The sequence below is a fragment of the Genypterus blacodes genome, unplaced genomic scaffold (assembly GCF_046128005.1).
Source record: "Genypterus blacodes isolate CSIRO-AG114 ecotype Tasmania unplaced genomic scaffold, CSIRO-AGI_Gbla_v1 ptg000032l_1, whole genome shotgun sequence".
Taxonomy (NCBI): Eukaryota; Metazoa; Chordata; class Actinopteri; order Ophidiiformes; family Ophidiidae; genus Genypterus; species Genypterus blacodes.
Genome location: NW_027466845.1, coordinates 4,961,162 through 4,981,196, shown reverse-complemented (window position 1 = coordinate 4,981,196; position 20,035 = coordinate 4,961,162). Strand labels below are relative to the sequence as shown.

The following is a 20,035-nucleotide window of genomic DNA, read 5'->3' as shown; positions in this document are numbered from 1 at the left end:
AAGGAGGTGAAGAAAAAGAACGAGAGAATAGGAAACTGAGAAAATGGAGGTGAAGAAAATGAACGAGAGAATAGAAAACTTAGAAAATGTAGGTGAAGAAAATGAACGAGAGAATAGGAAACTGAGAAAAAGGAGGTGAAGAAAAAGAACGAGAGAATTTGAAACTGAGAAAAAGGAGGTGAAGAAAAAGAACGAGAGAATAGGAAACTGAGAAAATGGAGGTGAAGAAAATGAACGAGAGAATAGAAAACTTAGAAAATGTAGGTGAAGAAAATGAACGAGAGAATAGAAAACTGAGAAAAAGGAGGTGAAGAAAATGAACGAGAGAATAGGAAAGTGAGAAAAAGGAGGTGAAGAAAATGAACGAGAGAATAGGAAAGTGAGAAAAAGGAGGTGAAGAAAAAGAACGAGAGAATAGGAAAGTGAGAAAAAGGAGGTGAAGAAAAAGAACGAGAGAATAGGAAACTGAGAAAATGGAGGTGAAGAAAATGAACGAGAGAAAAGGGAAGTGAGAAAAAGGAGGTGAAGAAAAAGAACGACAGAAAAGGAAAGTGAGAAAAGGGAGGTGAAGAAAAAGAACGAGAGAATAGGAAAGTGAGAAAATGGAGGTGAAGAAAATGAACGAGAGAATAGAAAACTTAGAAAAAAGAGGTGAAGGAAATGAACGACAGAAAAGGAAAGTGAGAAAATGGAGGTGAAGAAAATGAACGAGAGAATAGAAAACTTAGAAAAAAGAGGTGAAGGAAATGAACGACAGAAAAGGAAAGTGAGAAAATGGAGGTGAAGAAAATGAACGAGAGAATAGAAAACTTAGAAAATGTAGGTGAAGAAAATGAACGAGAGAATAGAAAACTGAGAAAAAGGAGGTGAAGAAAATGAACGAGAGAATAGGAAAGTGAGAAAAAGGAGGTGAAGAAAAAGAACGAGAGAATAGGAAACAGAAAATGGAGGTGAAGAAAATGAACGAGAGAATAGGAAAGTGAGAAAATGGAGGTGAAGAAAATGAACGAGAGAATAGGAAAGTGAGAAAATGGAGGTGAAGAAAATGAACGAGAGAATAGAAAACTGAGAAAAAGGAGGTGAAGAAAATGAACGAGAGAATAGGAAAGTGAGAAAATGGAGGTGAAGACAATGAACGAGAGAATAGAAAACTGAGAAAAAGGAGGTGAAGAAAAAGAACGAGAGAATAGGAAACTGAGAAAAAGGAGGTGAAGAAAAAGAACGAGAGAATTGGAAACTGTGAAAATGGAGGTGAAGAAAATGAACGAGAGAATAGAAAACTTAGGGAAAAGGAGGTGAAGAAAATGAACGAGAGAAAAGGGAAGTGAGAAAAAGGAGGTGAAGAAAATTACGACAGAAAAGGAAAGTGAGAAAATGGAGGTGAAGAAAATGAACGAGAGAATAGAAAACTTAGAAAATGTAGGTGAAGAAAATGAACGAGAGAATAGAAAACTGAGAAAAAGGAGGTGAAGAAAATGAACGAGAGAATAGGAAAGTGAGAAAAAGGAGGTGAAGAAAATGAACGAGAGAATAGGAAAGTGAGAAAATGGAGGTGAAGAAAAAGAACGAGAGAATAGGAAACTGAGAAAATGGAGGTGAAGAAAATGAACGAGAGAATAGGAAAGTGAGAAAATGGAGGTGAAGAAAATGAACGAGAGAATAGGAAACTGAGAAAATGGAGGTGAAGAAAATGAACGAGAGAATAGGAAAGTGAGAAAATGGAGGTGAAGAAAATGAACGAGAGAATAGAAAACTGAGAAAAAGGAGGTGAAGAAAAAGAACGAGAGAATAGGAAACTGAGAAAAAGGAGGTGAAGAAAAAGAACGAGAGAATAGGAAACAGAAAATGGAGGTGAAGAAAATGAACGAGAGAATAGGAAACTGAGAAAATGGAGGTGAAGAAAATGAACGAGAGAATAGGAAAGTGAGAAAATGGAGGTGAAGAAAATGAACGAGAGAATAGAAAACTGAGAAAAAGGAGGTAAGAAAAAGAACGAGAGAATAGGAAACTGAGAAAAAGGAGGTGAAGAAAAAGAACGAGAGAATTTGAAACTGAGAAAAGGGAGGTGAAGAAAAAGAACGAGAGAATAGGAAACTGAGAAAAAGGAGGTGAAGAAAATGAACGAGAGAATAGAAAACTGAGAAAAGGGAGGTGAAGAAAAAGAACGAGAGAATAGGAAAGTGAGAAAATGGAGGTGAAGAAAATGAACGAGAGAATAGAAAACTTAGAAAAAAGAGGTGAAGGAAATGAACGACAGAAAAGGAAAGTGAGAAAATGGAGGTGAAGAAAATGAACGAGAGAATAGAAAACTTAGAAAAAAGAGGTGAAGGAAATGAACGACAGAAAAGGAAAGTGAGAAAATGGAGGTGAAGAAAATGAACGAGAGAATAGAAAACTTAGAAAAAGGAGGTGAAGAAAAAGAACGAGAGAATAGGAAGCTGAGAAAAAGGAGGTGAAGAAAAAGAACGAGAGAATTTGAAACTGAGAAAAAGGAGGTGAAGAAAAAGAACGAGAGAATAGGAAACTGAGAAAAAGGAGGTGAAGAAAATGAACGAGAGAATAGGAAAGTGAGAAAATGGAGGTGAAGACAATGAACGAGAGAATAGAAAACTGAGAAAAAGGAAGTGAAGAAAAAGAACGAGAGAATAGGAAACTGAGAAAAAGGAGGTGAAGAAAAAGAACGAGAGAATTGGAAACTGTGAAAATGGAGGTGAAGAAAATGAACGAGAGAATAGAAAACTTAGGGAAAAGGAGGTGAAGAAAATGAACGAGAGAAAAGGGAAGTGAGAAAAAGGAGGTGAAGAAAATTACGACAGAAAAGGAAAGTGAGAAAATGGAGGTGAAGAAAATGAACGAGAGAATAGAAAACTTAGAAAATGTAGGTGAAGAAAATGAACGAGAGAATAGAAAACTGAGAAAAAGGAGGTGAAGAAAATGAACGAGAGAATAGGAAAGTGAGAAAAAGGAGGTGAAGAAAATGAACGAGAGAATAGGAAAGTGAGAAAATGGAGGTGAAGAAAAAGAACGAGAGAATAGGAAACTGAGAAAATGGAGGTGAAGAAAATGAACGAGAGAATAGGAAAGTGAGAAAATGGAGGTGAAGAAAATGAACGAGAGAATAGGAAACTGAGAAAATGGAGGTGAAGAAAATGAACGAGAGAATAGGAAAGTGAGAAAATGGAGGTGAAGAAAATGAACGAGAGAATAGAAAACTGAGAAAAAGGAGGTGAAGAAAAAGAACGAGAGAATAGGAAACTGAGAAAAAGGAGGTGAAGAAAAAGAACGAGAGAATAGGAAACTGAGAAAAAGGAGGTGAAGAAAATGAACAAGAGAATAGGAAACTGAGAAAAAGGAGGTGAAGAAAATGAACGAGAGAATAGAAAACTGAGAAAAGGGAGGTGAAGAAAAAGAACGAGAGAATAGGAAAGTGAGAAAATGGAGGTGAAGAAAATGAACGAGAGAATAGAAAACTTAGAAAAAAGAGGTGAAGGAAATGAACGACAGAAAAGGAAAGTGAGAAAATGGAGGTGAAGAAAATGAACGAGAGAATAGAAAACTTAGAAAAAAGAGGTGAAGGAAATGAACGACAGAAAAGGAAAGTGAGAAAATGGAGGTGAAGAAAATGAACGAGAGAATAGAAAACTTAGAAAAAGGAGGTGAAGAAAAAGAACGAGAGAATAGGAAGCTGAGAAAAAGGAGGTGAAGAAAAAGAACGAGAGAATTTGAAACTGAGAAAAAGGAGGTGAAGAAAAAGAACGAGAGAATAGGAAACTGAGAAAATGGAGGTGAAGAAAATGAACGAGAGAATAGAAAACTTAGAAAATGTAGGTGAAGAAAATGAACGAGAGAATAGAAAACTGAGAAAAAGGAGGTGAAGACAATGAACGAGAGAATAGGAAAGTGAGAAAAAGGAGGTGAAGAAAATGAACGAGAGAATAGGAAAGTGAGAAAAAGGAGGTGAAGAAAAAGAACGAGAGAATTTGAAACTGAGAAAAAGGAGGTGAAGAAAAAGAACGAGAGAATAGGAAACTGAGAAAATGGAGGTGAAGAAAATGAACGAGAGAATAGAAAACTTAGAAAATGTAGGTGAAGAAAATGAACGAGAGAATAGGAAACTGAGAAAAAGGAGGTGAAGAAAAAGAACGAGAGAATTTGAAACTGAGAAAAAGGAGGTGAAGAAAAAGAACGAGAGAATAGGAAACTGAGAAAATGGAGGTGAAGAAAATGAACGAGAGAATAGAAAACTTAGAAAATGTAGGTGAAGAAAATGAACGAGAGAATAGGAAACTGAGAAAAAGGAGGTGAAGAAAAAGAACGAGAGAATTTGAAACTGAGAAAAAGGAGGTGAAGAAAAAGAACGAGAGAATAGGAAACTGAGAAAATGGAGGTGAAGAAAATGAACGAGAGAATAGAAAACTTAGAAAATGTAGGTGAAGAAAATGAACGAGAGAATAGAAAACTGAGAAAAAGGAGGTGAAGAAAATGAACGAGAGAATAGGAAAGTGAGAAAAAGGAGGTGAAGAAAATGAACGAGAGAATAGGAAAGTGAGAAAAAGGAGGTGAAGAAAAAGAACGAGAGAATAGGAAAGTGAGAAAAAGGAGGTGAAGAAAAAGAACGAGAGAATAGGAAACTGAGAAAATGGAGGTGAAGAAAATGAACGAGAGAAAAGGGAAGTGAGAAAAAGGAGGTGAAGAAAAAGAACGACAGAAAAGGAAAGTGAGAAAAGGGAGGTGAAGAAAAAGAACGAGAGAATAGGAAAGTGAGAAAATGGAGGTGAAGAAAATGAACGAGAGAATAGAAAACTTAGAAAAAAGAGGTGAAGGAAATGAACGACAGAAAAGGAAAGTGAGAAAATGGAGGTGAAGAAAATGAACGAGAGAATAGAAAACTTAGAAAAAAGAGGTGAAGGAAATGAACGACAGAAAAGGAAAGTGAGAAAATGGAGGTGAAGAAAATGAACGAGAGAATAGAAAACTTAGAAAATGTAGGTGAAGAAAATGAACGAGAGAATAGAAAACTGAGAAAAAGGAGGTGAAGAAAATGAACGAGAGAATAGGAAAGTGAGAAAAAGGAGGTGAAGAAAAAGAACGAGAGAATAGGAAACAGAAAATGGAGGTGAAGAAAATGAACGAGAGAATAGGAAAGTGAGAAAATGGAGGTGAAGAAAATGAACGAGAGAATAGGAAAGTGAGAAAATGGAGGTGAAGAAAATGAACGAGAGAATAGAAAACTGAGAAAAAGGAGGTGAAGAAAATGAACGAGAGAATAGGAAAGTGAGAAAATGGAGGTGAAGACAATGAACGAGAGAATAGAAAACTGAGAAAAAGGAGGTGAAGAAAAAGAACGAGAGAATAGGAAACTGAGAAAAAGGAGGTGAAGAAAAAGAACGAGAGAATTGGAAACTGTGAAAATGGAGGTGAAGAAAATGAACGAGAGAATAGAAAACTTAGGGAAAAGGAGGTGAAGAAAATGAACGAGAGAAAAGGGAAGTGAGAAAAAGGAGGTGAAGAAAATTACGACAGAAAAGGAAAGTGAGAAAATGGAGGTGAAGAAAATGAACGAGAGAATAGAAAACTTAGAAAATGTAGGTGAAGAAAATGAACGAGAGAATAGAAAACTGAGAAAAAGGAGGTGAAGAAAATGAACGAGAGAATAGGAAAGTGAGAAAAAGGAGGTGAAGAAAATGAACGAGAGAATAGGAAAGTGAGAAAATGGAGGTGAAGAAAAAGAACGAGAGAATAGGAAACTGAGAAAATGGAGGTGAAGAAAATGAACGAGAGAATAGGAAAGTGAGAAAATGGAGGTGAAGAAAATGAACGAGAGAATAGGAAACTGAGAAAATGGAGGTGAAGAAAATGAACGAGAGAATAGGAAAGTGAGAAAATGGAGGTGAAGAAAATGAACGAGAGAATAGAAAACTGAGAAAAAGGAGGTGAAGAAAAAGAACGAGAGAATAGGAAACTGAGAAAAAGGAGGTGAAGAAAAAGAACGAGAGAATAGGAAACAGAAAATGGAGGTGAAGAAAATGAACGAGAGAATAGGAAACTGAGAAAATGGAGGTGAAGAAAATGAACGAGAGAATAGGAAAGTGAGAAAATGGAGGTGAAGAAAATGAACGAGAGAATAGAAAACTGAGAAAAAGGAGGTGAAGAAAAAGAACGAGAGAATAGGAAACTGAGAAAAAGGAGGTGAAGAAAAAGAACGAGAGAATTTGAAACTGAGAAAAAGGAGGTGAAGAAAAAGAACGAGAGAATAGGAAAGTGAGAAAAAGGAGGTGAAGAAAAAGAACGAGAGAATAGGAAACAGAAAATGGAGGTGAAGAAAATGAACGAGAGAATAGGAAAGTGAGAAAATGGAGGTGAAGAAAATGAACGAGAGAATAGGAAAGTGAGAAAATGGAGGTGAAGAAAATGAACGAGAGAATAGAAAACTTAGAAAATGGAGGTGAAGAAAATGAACGAGAGAATAGAAAACTGAGAAAAAGGAGGTGAAGAAAATGAACGAGAGAATAGGAAAGTGAGAAAATGGAGGTGAAGACAATGAACGAGAGAATAGAAAACTGAGAAAAAGGAGGTGAAGAAAAAGAACGAGAGAATAGGAAACTGAGAAAAAGGAGGTGAAGAAAAAGAACGAGAGAATTGGAAACTGTGAAAATGGAGGTGAAGAAAATGAACGAGAGAATAGAAAACTTAGGGAAAAGGAGGTGAAGAAAATGAACGAGAGAAAAGGGAAGTGAGAAAAAGGAGGTGAAGAAAATTACGACAGAAAAGGAAAGTGAGAAAATGGAGGTGAAGAAAATGAACGAGAGAATAGAAAACTTAGAAAAAGGAGGTGAAGAAAAAGAACGAGAGAATAGGAAGCTGAGAAAAAGGAGGTGAAGAAAAAGAACGAGAGAATTTGAAACTGAGAAAAAGGAGGTGAAGAAAAAGAACGAGAGAATAGGAAACTGAGAAAAAGGAGGTGAAGAAAATGAACGAGAGAATAGGAAAGTGAGAAAATGGAGGTGAAGACAATGAACGAGAGAATAGAAAACTGAGAAAAAGGAAGTGAAGAAAAAGAACGAGAGAATAGGAAACTGAGAAAAAGGAGGTGAAGAAAAAGAACGAGAGAATTGGAAACTGTGAAAATGGAGGTGAAGAAAATGAACGAGAGAATAGAAAACTTAGGGAAAAGGAGGTGAAGAAAATGAACGAGAGAAAAGGGAAGTGAGAAAAAGGAGGTGAAGAAAATTACGACAGAAAAGGAAAGTGAGAAAATGGAGGTGAAGAAAATGAACGAGAGAATAGAAAACTTAGAAAATGTAGGTGAAGAAAATGAACGAGAGAATAGAAAACTGAGAAAAAGGAGGTGAAGAAAATGAACGAGAGAATAGGAAAGTGAGAAAAAGGAGGTGAAGAAAATGAACGAGAGAATAGGAAAGTGAGAAAATGGAGGTGAAGAAAAAGAACGAGAGAATAGGAAACTGAGAAAATGGAGGTGAAGAAAATGAACGAGAGAATAGGAAAGTGAGAAAATGGAGGTGAAGAAAATGAACGAGAGAATAGGAAACTGAGAAAATGGAGGTGAAGAAAATGAACGAGAGAATAGGAAAGTGAGAAAATGGAGGTGAAGAAAATGAACGAGAGAATAGAAAACTGAGAAAAAGGAGGTGAAGAAAAAGAACGAGAGAATAGGAAACTGAGAAAAAGGAGGTGAAGAAAAAGAACGAGAGAATAGGAAACTGAGAAAAAGGAGGTGAAGAAAATGAACAAGAGAATAGGAAACTGAGAAAAAGGAGGTGAAGAAAATGAACGAGAGAATAGAAAACTGAGAAAAGGGAGGTGAAGAAAAAGAACGAGAGAATAGGAAAGTGAGAAAATGGAGGTGAAGAAAATGAACGAGAGAATAGAAAACTTAGAAAAAAGAGGTGAAGGAAATGAACGACAGAAAAGGAAAGTGAGAAAATGGAGGTGAAGAAAATGAACGAGAGAATAGAAAACTTAGAAAAAAGAGGTGAAGGAAATGAACGACAGAAAAGGAAAGTGAGAAAATGGAGGTGAAGAAAATGAACGAGAGAATAGAAAACTTAGAAAAAGGAGGTGAAGAAAAAGAACGAGAGAATAGGAAGCTGAGAAAAAGGAGGTGAAGAAAAAGAACGAGAGAATTTGAAACTGAGAAAAAGGAGGTGAAGAAAAAGAACGAGAGAATAGGAAACTGAGAAAATGGAGGTGAAGAAAATGAACGAGAGAATAGAAAACTTAGAAAATGTAGGTGAAGAAAATGAACGAGAGAATAGAAAACTGAGAAAAAGGAGGTGAAGACAATGAACGAGAGAATAGGAAAGTGAGAAAAAGGAGGTGAAGAAAATGAACGAGAGAATAGGAAAGTGAGAAAAAGGAGGTGAAGAAAAAGAACGAGAGAATTTGAAACTGAGAAAAAGGAGGTGAAGAAAAAGAACGAGAGAATAGGAAACTGAGAAAATGGAGGTGAAGAAAATGAACGAGAGAATAGAAAACTTAGAAAATGTAGGTGAAGAAAATGAACGAGAGAATAGGAAACTGAGAAAAAGGAGGTGAAGAAAAAGAACGAGAGAATTTGAAACTGAGAAAAAGGAGGTGAAGAAAAAGAACGAGAGAATAGGAAACTGAGAAAATGGAGGTGAAGAAAATGAACGAGAGAATAGAAAACTTAGAAAATGTAGGTGAAGAAAATGAACGAGAGAATAGGAAACTGAGAAAAAGGAGGTGAAGAAAAAGAACGAGAGAATTTGAAACTGAGAAAAAGGAGGTGAAGAAAAAGAACGAGAGAATAGGAAACTGAGAAAATGGAGGTGAAGAAAATGAACGAGAGAATAGAAAACTTAGAAAATGTAGGTGAAGAAAATGAACGAGAGAATAGAAAACTGAGAAAAAGGAGGTGAAGAAAATGAACGAGAGAATAGGAAAGTGAGAAAAAGGAGGTGAAGAAAATGAACGAGAGAATAGGAAAGTGAGAAAAAGGAGGTGAAGAAAAAGAACGAGAGAATAGGAAAGTGAGAAAAAGGAGGTGAAGAAAAAGAACGAGAGAATAGGAAACTGAGAAAATGGAGGTGAAGAAAATGAACGAGAGAAAAGGGAAGTGAGAAAAAGGAGGTGAAGAAAAAGAACGACAGAAAAGGAAAGTGAGAAAATGGAGGTGAAGAAAATGAACGAGAGAATAGAAAACTTAGAAAAAGGAGGTGAAGAAAAAGAACGAGAGTATAGGAAACTGAGAAAATGGAGGTGAAGAAAATGAACGAGAGAATAGAAAACTGAGAAAAAGGAGGTGAAGAAAATGAACGAGAGAATAGGAAAGTGAGAAAAAGGAGGTGAAGAAAATGAACGAGAGAATAGGAAAGTGAGAAAAAGGAGGTGAAGAAAAAGAACGAGAGAATAGAAAACTTAGAAAAAAGAGGTGAAGAAAAAGAACGAGAGAATAGGAAACTGAGAAAAAGGAGGTGAAGAAAATGAACGAGAGAATAGGAAACTGAGAAAAAGGAGGTGAAGAAAAAGAACGAGAGAATTTTAAACTGAGAAAAAGGAGGTGAAGAAAATGAACGAGAGAATTTTAAACTGAGAAAAAGGAGGTGAAGAAAAAGAACGAGAGAATAGGAAAGTGAGAAATAGAGGTGAAGAAAATGAACGAGGGAATAGGAAAGTGAGAAAATGGAGGTGAAGACAATGAACGAGAGAATAGGAAACTAAGAAAAAGGAGGTGAAGACAATGAACGAGAGAATAGGAAACTGAGAAAAAGGAGGTGAAGAAAATGAAAGAGAGAATAGGAAACTGAGAAAAAGGAGGTGAAGAAAATGAACAAGAGAATGGACAATCGAGTTAATGGAGGTGAAGAAAATGAACCAGAGAATAGCAAACCGAGAAAAAGGAAGTGAAGAAAATGAACGAGAGAATAGAAAACTTAGAAAATGGAGGTGAAGAAAATGAACAGGAGAATAGACAACCGAGGAAATGGAGGTGAAGAAAATGAACGAGAGAATAGACAACCGAGAAAATGGAGGTGAAGAAAATGAATTGACAATTAAGAGCTGAAGGAAAAGAACATAATGTCCTAATAAAATTGCACTTGTTCCTCAGGAAAGGTTACATGGTATACCTAATGAAATGGCACCAGGTGAAAAAGCACCACAATTGACCCTAAAAGTCATTTTACCCAGTAGAGGTCCTCCGTGGGCTAGCCAGGCATCCTTACTGTCCCTCCACTTCTCTGGAGGCCTATGTTGTCCAAAACGGGGTTTCTCTAATCCTGCTGGAACCCCTCTGCAAAACCCCCCTAAACCGACTCAGAGGGACCCACCGCTCCCTAGAGTTTGGGCCCCTTTGCCTCCCCCTCCTCCCTTTGCCTCTGGACATGAATAAATGTATTGATTGACAAAATTCTCAGGAGACAAGGTTGGCAGACAAATACAAGAAGGCTTAGAATGATTAGTTACTGAAAATATTTCAAATGCAAAGTGTTTCTATGAGCATTAAACTTTGCTACTTTACTCAAAGTACAAGCTGCTTCTATGATATAAAATCATCATATACTGTTCACACCATGATGCAACTGATACTATGTGACTGTAAATCACATTCACACAATAAGGTACTGTAAACATCACAGTCTGTGTAGTGTTTTGGGTTATTTTGAACCCTTATAACAAGGCAGGCAGTCCAGACGTCTGTAACCAATGGGGAATACTGTCCCAGAAGTGAAGAAAACTAACTAAATTATTCTTATGGTCAGAGCTGTGTTAAGCAGCCTGAATTTCATCTGTGTGACCTGTTCACAGGTTTTTCCTCAACACACATTCATCAGCTACTCAATAAGTGCGTGTCACATTTTGCACAGAATACATGTCAACACAGCAAGTGTGAGCTGGAGTCCACAGCGTATTTAGCAGAGGCTAGAATGGAGAATGTAATATTGACTCAACCATTTTCTAGATTGGACTTTTAAAGCCCAGCGTCACTATGCATTAAAGATGGAGAAACTCACCATCACCCAGTCCGGCAACTTTTTTTCTTGCTTTTTTGTAGTCACTCAGAAGTGCTGATGAGACACACTCACACAGAGCTGCAACCCCCCAGTGTGTGAGCTGCTTCAGCTGTCCAGGCCAATTCTATAAAGACTGAGCTTCCCGACATAAGCATATTTTTGTTTTGGTCGGGCTTGAATAATGGTTACAGATGTGAGAGGACAGGAATAATATTTCTCCCGCTGCAGGTAGTCCGGTAGTTAATAAGAGTCGGACAAGGGGTGGAAAGATGTGCAGCACAAACCCGACAGCTGAGGCGTGTCACACCACAGTAAAGCCTCTTCTGCCTCAGTTAGAGCCAATGTTTGTGTTATATATAAGCATGGCCTCAGCTGAAAGGTGAGTGTAATGATGAAACTAAGGGGTGTTTTTACATAAAGCTTGCTCACTTGCTGAGAATGCAAATGAGTGTTAGGGTGGCAGATCGAAACCCTGCGCTGTGACCCAGCTGCAATCAGAAAGACACTCTTACACCTTAAGCCATTAAAGAGTGTCGCAAGTAAGGATGAAGAAAAAAACCTGTGTTAAATACAAGCTGCCATGTACTTTGTTATTGCAATTAATCATCATTAACGTCGCCTTGCTGGTGATCTGTAGGCGGCGCAGAGCTTTGTCTCCCCCTAGTGGAAGCGGCCTGCCCCCGGGTTATTCTCTCCCTTCTCGTCCGCTTGCACTTCACTCCAGACGTGACGGTGACGATGGTGGTCGAGCAGCTCCACAGAAGCTTTTTATAAATAGTCAGCGCGGATGAAATATTCATTCATGTCATTCAGTGATGGAAGACCTCTGCTTGCAGGGGGACACTGTGTCTCCTGAAGTGCACGAAGAAATCACAACAGGTAACACACACGATACAGTTAACCCACACAAAAAATTTAATACCCTATGTAAGGGTTAAATGGTCCAAACTTTGACATACTAAATAGGGAGGTGTGATGACAGGTTTTTAATGTAAAAACTTGCAGCCAACACCCAAAATGCTTTGTAAAAAGTCATGTGACATATGACTTACTTACTTACATAGTTAGTACACATACACCAATGTTTTAATATACTTATATATGTCTTTTTTTGTTGTTGTTGTTGTCTTTTTATCTAGACCAGCCAGATACAGTACCGATTAATATACAGTCACATCTGGAACAATACCTATATAACATCATACAGTCCGACTGTCGAAGAGGAATCCATGGTCCGCAGGTCCGTCCTCTCTACGCTAACGATAGAAATCGGCATGTGTAAAATTTAGTGTTTTTTTTCACATATTATTATTATTATTGTATAGACTGGTGGTGATACTTGTCCTTGTATCTCGTGTCTTCTGTGCAAAGTTTTTTTGTTTTGTTTTGTTTTTTTTGAAAGAACCCAAAACATGACTGACATACAGGAAACCTGGCTGTTCACTTTACAGAATGATGAAGTTTCGTTTTCCTTGTTTTTTTTTCTCGTTATAAACAATTAAAGATAAACAGTCACATCCAAACGCCACACCGCCTTGGCATGTCTCAGAGAAGGAAACTGAAAAAAGGAAAAAAAGGAACGCGCATCCGAAACAGGGCTGGAGGCGATGAAAGAGAGGAAGATGTATGACTACAATGAGCAGCATCCCCCATTCGTACATTTATTATTTTTTTTAGAATAAGGCACCGCTGCATAAAGAAAGGACATGGCCAACAAACCTCTCTGGGAGTGTGATGGGGAGGCAGGATGAAGTTCGTCTCCTGAATGTTCGCACGTGTAAATGTTCGAGTGTTTATGGAATGCTGCGCACAGGGAAAGAGTGTGCTTTTGTACACAGCATGTAGATATTGTGTGTGATTTGTATCGTCTCCGTGTGTGCGTGTGTGTGTTCAAGTGTCATGGCAGAGCAACGCCGCCCTCCTCAGACTGTGCTTTCAAGCATCCACTCAGTGCTGCTGAATGTAACTCTCCTGTTGGCCAGTGGCGAGGACTCAATGTTGAGCTGGTTGGTGGACTTGTGCCACCTTACCCTCGCTCTGCGCGGGTAACTATGACTCTGAAATATGGAATAATCCCCTCCGTCAAAAGAGAACCGGTGCCTAGTTCGTGCCAGCTCATTAGGGAGCAAGCCCACGTTGGCCAGGGCACTTTTCTTGTCCTTGAGCCTCGGAGCTTCCTTGGTGCCAGCGTTTGGGCCTATGAGACACAGGGACATGGTGGAGCCCGTCAGGCTACTGTCCGTCTGTGTGTCGTCAGATGGGGGTCCAGAGCGCTGGGCGTCCAGGCTGGTTCTCCTCTTCATCCTGTCTATACTCAAGGGAGGCAGCTCCACCTCCAGGATGGCAGTGGTAGCAGCTGGATCCTGTTTCTGTTCGTGGTCCACCCTCAGCACCAGCGCCATGCACTCTTTGGGCGCCTGGGATTCGTGCTGGCCTTCATCAGACGGCTGCTTGGATGTGGAGGGCTGGAGCCGCTGTTGGCTGCCGTTGGTCTGCGAGTGCATGCTGGAGCTGACCTTGGTTTTGCAGTCCTCTGGGCTGCTGTAGGCCTTGTAACGGATCATAAGGATGATGATGAACACCAGCACCGAAGCGACAATTATACCGCCGATAATGATGATCATTGTGCCTCCCAGGAACTGGCTGTGTGTGAAGCGGCACTGGCTGACCTCGCTGGCCGTGTGGAACTGAACGCAGCCAACCACACGTGTTGCTGTTAATGATGTGATGCCATCGTCGTAAACTGCCAGCACACAAAGGTCGTACTCCCTCCCTGCAGCCAGATCATTGATTAAGAAGTTCTTGTTGGTTGGTGGAATCATTCTGCGGAGAGAAGAGTTGTAGGATTAATCACCTAATCAGCACCTCCATTCAGTGATTTACATACGGTGTATTAAATCATAAGAGGTGTCAGCTCCACACAACGGAAAGATAACTGAGCCATTCCAGCTTTTCTCCACTGAGGCATTAAATATTACTCACTCAGATAAACAAACTTCATTAAAGTGTGACTTTGATGAACAATGACATAGTGTGTTATAAAACGGCAGTGAGGAATATCTCAATTTGGTTTACAGAATGACAGCAAAGGTAAAATGTACGGTAATAAACTAGGGAGAGAGAGATTGTGTCGTATGTAAATGCCACCACATCTACACGCCTGTGGACAAAAGACAAGAAGACGATTCTGATGTTGTGCGAGCGCTTGAGATCAAATACGGTTTGGCATCAGCAGGACTTCGAGGTCAAGGTTGGTGTTAATATAATTAAAGGCTTGTCCCTTTCCCACTGAGGAGGACTTTGATGGTTATCATTTGCAGGTAATAATGTCCCACCTAAAGACAAAGCAACACTCGGCTCTGTGGCTCGACCCGATGAGGAAATTATACAGGAGAGCAACTCGTTAAAGCTGATTGGATAAAGCATGAGAAGTCGACCACTGTTATTAACTTGCTAGATGAATACATGAATTCTCAAATACTTGAGTGTGAAAGAAACATGGGAGTGTAATTCCCGAGGTTAGATCAGACATTTTAATGAGGTCTGCAGATACTCGTTTTTGAGCTCTATTATCAAAACCAAAGCAGTTTTTTAGTGTCATCAGCTACTATTTAGCATCTCTTTATATATCTGTGCTTCATCTGCTACCAGTTGCCCACCTGGCAGCACGTCCAAAGCCTCCACCCCCCCCCTTGTACTTATTTTCATTAGGTGCTCCAATCAAGCCTATCATTAGGTAACCACAACTCATCACAACGTGTGTGTTTAGCCAATTACAGCAGACACACTGGCGACGGGAACGAGCACATCTCAAAATAGAACGTGATGCTTTGCGGTGGAATAGACAGCTCTCACATCGTTTGTGTTTTAATGAAGCAGGGGGGAAAAAAGAAGAAGAGGCTCAATAGTCCTTCTGAACACACAGACAGAATAGACAGTAAATGTCTCCAGTGTGTGTGCTGTCGTTGTAAACACATCGCTTCTGATCTGGAATGCACTGCCAAAGCTCGACTAAAAGGGGTTCTGCTTATTTTTGGGACATACTTAATCATGATGCATCTGTGGGACCTGTCAATCCCCCATAATGGACCTGTGTGCCAGTCAGCAGATGGCACCTCCAGATGTCTCACCTTCCTCCTGTCCCTGTTCTACCAGCTTCCCCCTCGATCCCCCCCGCCACTCACCCCCCACACCTCCCCTTACCTGTAGACCAACGTATCGTCTGCTGTGCTGTTGTACTGTATCTGGTACATCCTGATGCCGGGGATGTGGCGCTCGGACGGCCAGCGGATCACACAGGAGGAGGAGGTCAGCTCGTTGACCAAAACCCTCCTGTCCTGCTTGTCGTAGCTCTTGGTGTCGTTGCCAGACTTGGAGGAGGTGGTGATGTCTGAGAGGCGGGGGTCTTCACGCATGTGGCCTGTGTTGTTGACAAACAGGGGCAGGGGGATCATGTTGATCTCTACAGCAGCTGTGGCGATGCCTGCCGCGTTGGAAGCCACGCAATTAAATGCCCCGCTATCCTTCAGAGTGGTGATGAGAATGTCAAGGGTTCCGTTGTCATACAGGATGGTGCGGGAGTTGTTAGGCACCAGCTTGCCGTCTGGTGAACGCCAGTGAATTTCTGGGTCCGGATCGCCCACAGCTTTGCACTTGAGAGTCACGCCCTGACCTTCCATGACGTAGGGCTTGGTGGTGAGGTGCTTGGTGATCAGCGGAGGCTCGCAGATAAACTCCTCCTCTTGGATGGACCAGAAGTACTTGTCCATGAGGTGGTCTGGCGAGGCGCAGGTCTCCAGATCGTCCTCTCTCGTCAGCCTCCGCAGCCACAGTAGCTCGCAGTTACAGTGCAGTGGGTTCCCACCGAAGCTCACAGCCAAACTGGACGGACTGGAGCCCTTGGCTTCAGACAGGACCTGCGCATGCTGGAACAGGCTGTCTGGAGGCAGCTTCTGCAACCTGTTGGAGGTCATATCCAGGCGGACCAGCTTGGTGAGAAGAGTGAATGTCCCTGCACCAATGTGGTCGATCAGGTTGTGGTCCAGTGTGAGCGTGTTAATGTTTGCCATCCTGGCTATGGCTTCCCAGGGCAGGCCTCGCAGGTTGTTATTGGAAAGATCCAAGTCTTCTATGGTGGCAACAAATTCATCAAAAGATGTGGTCGCCACCTGGTGAATCTGGTTGTTCCCAAGGATCAGATGCCGCAGGTTTATGAGACCTTTAAAGTGGTCACTCTTTATAACGCTGAGCCGGTTCCCATCCATGTGGAGGGCCCGCAGGGATTTTAGACCAAGAAAGGCATGGGGGGTGATCTGACTGATGGTGTTGCGGGACAAAGTCAGGTGGACCAGGCTGGTCATGTTGAAAAAGTCTTTCCTGCGTATGATGGTGATAAAGTTGTCGGTGAGTCGGAGCTCGACTGTCTTGCGGTCAATGGTGGGGGGCACAAACAACAGGCCGGTCTTAGCACAGAGCAGAGTCAGGGTGGGGGAGAGGTGCTGGCAGATGCAGCGGCCCGGGCAGCTGTATCCCTTCACCAACGCTGCACAGAGCAGGACGCAGAGAGCCAGCCGCTCCATTGTTTATCACTTTCCAGGTCCTACGTGCCAGATAGAGACAGAAAGGAGACAGACACTGAGTCAGAAAATGAAGATCTTTGAATTAATAAATAGCCTCAGAGCCTTTATGCCAGCAGAAATTTAGAGTCGGCACAAGATGACAGTGACAGTCACCGAGGAATCAATCACAAAATGAAATGGAGCTTTTCTGAAATAATAGCACCTGGGATGATGAAAGGCAGCAGCAACACGACCAGAAGCCCGTGACTCTACCCTTTAAATGGAAGTAACAAGTGTTTCAGCGGCAGGGAAATATGCTACCAGGCTACATCACATCACCGCTGAGCCATATCATTTATTAAGCCATCGCAGATTCACAGCATGAACGGCCGTGTCATGTACGCGTCTATCACACAATAACATCTGTGTACTTATCTTGCTCTGAGCTTCACATAAGATGGAGAATTAACAGGAAAAAAGGGCGCTTGTCAGGGTTGTTTTATGACCTTTTCATGCTCTCTGCTTTCCTCACAGGGATGAAGAATTGAACAGAGAGATACGTCGTGGAAATAATATGGAGAGGAAAAAAACCAAGGTGAACGGGGCGAATGCATGCTGCTGTCAGGTCGGACAGATGGCGGGTTTATTGGGCGGATCTCAGGCTCGGGGGATGTTCTGATTCTCTGATCTCTATTTAGAAGTATTGATTTCAGTCACACGCTTGTGACAGGAGTCAAAAGTGATCCACGCGCTTAACAACCACAAGGAAGCCCATTGAAGCGAATGCTGATGTGCTGATGGCATGTTGAATCAGCACACCAGATCTGCCCTCTTGGCATCCATCTTGCCTGCTGCTGATGCTTTAAGCTTCACACTTTACTCACCGCGGAGTCTGTTTAGATGACGAGGGTGAGACATCAGTGTGTGTGTGTGTGAGAGAGAGAGAGCGAGTCTGTGCAGTGTGACATAAAGGTGGATGTACAGATACAGATGCTGCAGCACCCACAGGTTTAGATTCAACATGTTCATCACTACCAGTGTCTCCTCGATGATCCAGAAAGTGATTTTAATTCACCCGAGAAAAGCTTTTTTATTGATTTCAGATATGGCAAGTGTTTTTGATGGTTCAGCCAATTTCTTTTCACCGATTTTAGCACCTCCCTCTCTCTCTTTCTGTGTTTCGACAATGCTCAGTGGGATAAGGTGACGTTTACAGTGTTAGCACTACAAATCTCTGTGCACACATGGAATCCTCGCAGTGCAATGAACCCTGTACATCAGGGGTCTTCAACGTTTTTCAGGCCGAGGACCCCCAAACTGATGGGGAGATGGAGCAGGGACCCCCTACGATATATATTGTATAAAATTGTGTTTTATATCAATCTGGCCCTGGTGCCATGTATAAACATAGCTACCCTGTTATTGTGCATTCAATTCTAAGCTATTCAGTGACGTGCAGTGAGGATCGTGGCTGGGCCTAAAATTTCAGGCTGTGTGTGTGAAATTTTAGCTCTCTCACTCCTTCCATGGCCAAGATATGGGTTTTTCAAGTTTTCTCTAGTTTTACAAAACGATGACCGCAGGGTCAACTTTTTCAAAATTTTGTCAATATTCCCCAATTTGCTCCATGTTAATGTGTATGTAAATACATTTAAATTTGTGGGGAAAAAATATACAAAGTTGTCTTATCAAGCACAAATTTTGCGAGCCCCCTGCAGTACCTCCACGGACCCCCTGTTGAAGACCTCTGTTGTAAATGAACCCTCACCCGCGATGTTTGCAACGCATGTGAAACCTTGACAACAGAAAAATCTGCAGAGTCAATCTTTGGAAGAAATGTGCAGAAATGTGCCAAAAACAAAAGATAATCTGAAATAATTCTTGATTCTAGCAAAATCTAGGATTTCTTTATTTCCGAAAGAAAGAAAATTCTTCAACCCATGTTTATCACATTATCATATGAAGAATATTCAATAATTATTTTAATAATTAAAGGTTATTGTCAAAAGAATGTAGTGAATTCTAGGAAAGTTATTGATTATTGATTGTCATAAGAATCCATTTTGATAGCAAGACTCCATATTATCTTGAAAATGGTGAAATGTGGAAAATAAAAAGTTAAATCGTAAACAAGGCTTCCACCTCTGGAGGGTTGAGTTTTATCTTTATAGATTTTAAATAAGATATACTGTACACATAAGATTTCATGGCAAATATAAATCCAAACCAAGGCTCCTGCTGTCTCCCTTTGTGCCTTTCATTCTCACTTCACACCGCTGTGCTACTGTATTATGGCTGTTAAAGATAATGAGTGAAGTGAAAAATAAAATGCAGATGCATTACTGTCATTTCACATCAACCTACTTTGCATCCACCCGCCACCATTTCTCTTTCTCGCTCTCCACAAACACATACACGCCAACCTGCTGGTGGTATACCGGTTGTCACACATCAGGACACCTCATTAAATATGAAATATTGTCAACCAATCACAGCACTCATTAAAAGCTGCGTCTGCATGATGTCATTTTTTGAGGCAGTGGTAGTAGTGTGAAAACTCAGGCCATACTGGTGGGCTGGTTGATCACATTCACACACACACAGCACTAACATTTGTATCAGGTTTACCTTAAATTTGCCAGCCCTGGACCTTTAACGTGTGACATAGTGGAGCACAGGCTGTGGGTGCTGTGTGTCCTCAACATCAAAACACTTCCACGGCAGGTTATTCCCCAGAAAACACAGCAGCCAGAGAAAGTACAATATGTGCAAAGTTATTTCCGGTAATAAGTCAAATTTATATTGAGGTTAACCCATTTCTTCATGTACAAAATCACAGCAGGAAGCACTAATTTCCAAAACCGCAGAAAGAATTAATTTATCAGTTAAGCTCCTTTATTGCTGGCAGCTCTCTATACCGAGCTGATCTAAATTAATTCATGTAATTTCCCTTTAAATGAGCTGGGAAACTTACAACAGTAAAGTAGGCTACAGCATTTCCTCTGCAACCTATTCCCATACGCCACACGAGATGTTTCATCATAACATCTAACTTTGCTTCACTCTACACATCATAGTCTCGCCTAAATTTGTAAAATCGAAATGTAATATTGACCTTTCTTCACAGTTGCTATTCAAATGGTAAGTAGGCCACAAAGCTGGTGGGTTCTCAGAGGAGTATCTCTGCCGGAGCATTTCCTGCCACACCGGCGAGGATATTCTATTGATCTTTCAGCATCTCAGGGTGGAGAAAACTTTGTTGCCAAGGCAACTCTGGTGTAGAATGTAGGTCTTTGAATCGCATTAAGAAGATGTTGAGCTGCCCCAAAAAGCAAGACTTCAAGCTTCATAGATGTGGAAAAGGTAAGAGGGGAGGTGCAGAGACGTTTGAATGCTTGAGCCGCTATAAAGAAAAGGGCAGGTTTCTATTTCTGCTTTATTGCTTAATGTTGGTGGCAGCGACTGAATCAATATGGAGACACA

The 20,035-nt window shown here is 40.7% G+C and overlaps 1 protein-coding gene across 2 annotated transcripts in view; it reads right to left on the bottom strand.

Annotated features, from left to right (window-relative positions):
- Nucleotides 1–12,438: 12,438 nt before the first annotated feature.
- lrfn1 (leucine rich repeat and fibronectin type III domain containing 1) overlaps nucleotides 12,439–20,035 on the bottom strand; it is a 132,703-nt gene continuing 125,106 nt past the window's right edge. Inside the window, exons 4-5 of one of the 2 annotated variants that reach the window (XM_076145898.1) lie at nucleotides 15,198–16,593; nucleotides 12,439–13,817 (exon numbers count right to left, since the gene is read on the bottom strand). In XM_076145898.1, the coding sequence (XP_076002013.1) occupies nucleotides 12,917–13,817; nucleotides 15,198–16,573 (2,277 nt within the window). In that variant the 5' untranslated portion in view covers nucleotides 16,574–16,593 and the 3' untranslated portion in view covers nucleotides 12,439–12,916. The remainder of the gene's footprint in view (nucleotides 13,818–15,197; nucleotides 16,594–20,035) is intronic. The other variant, XM_076145899.1, reaches the window with a different exon arrangement.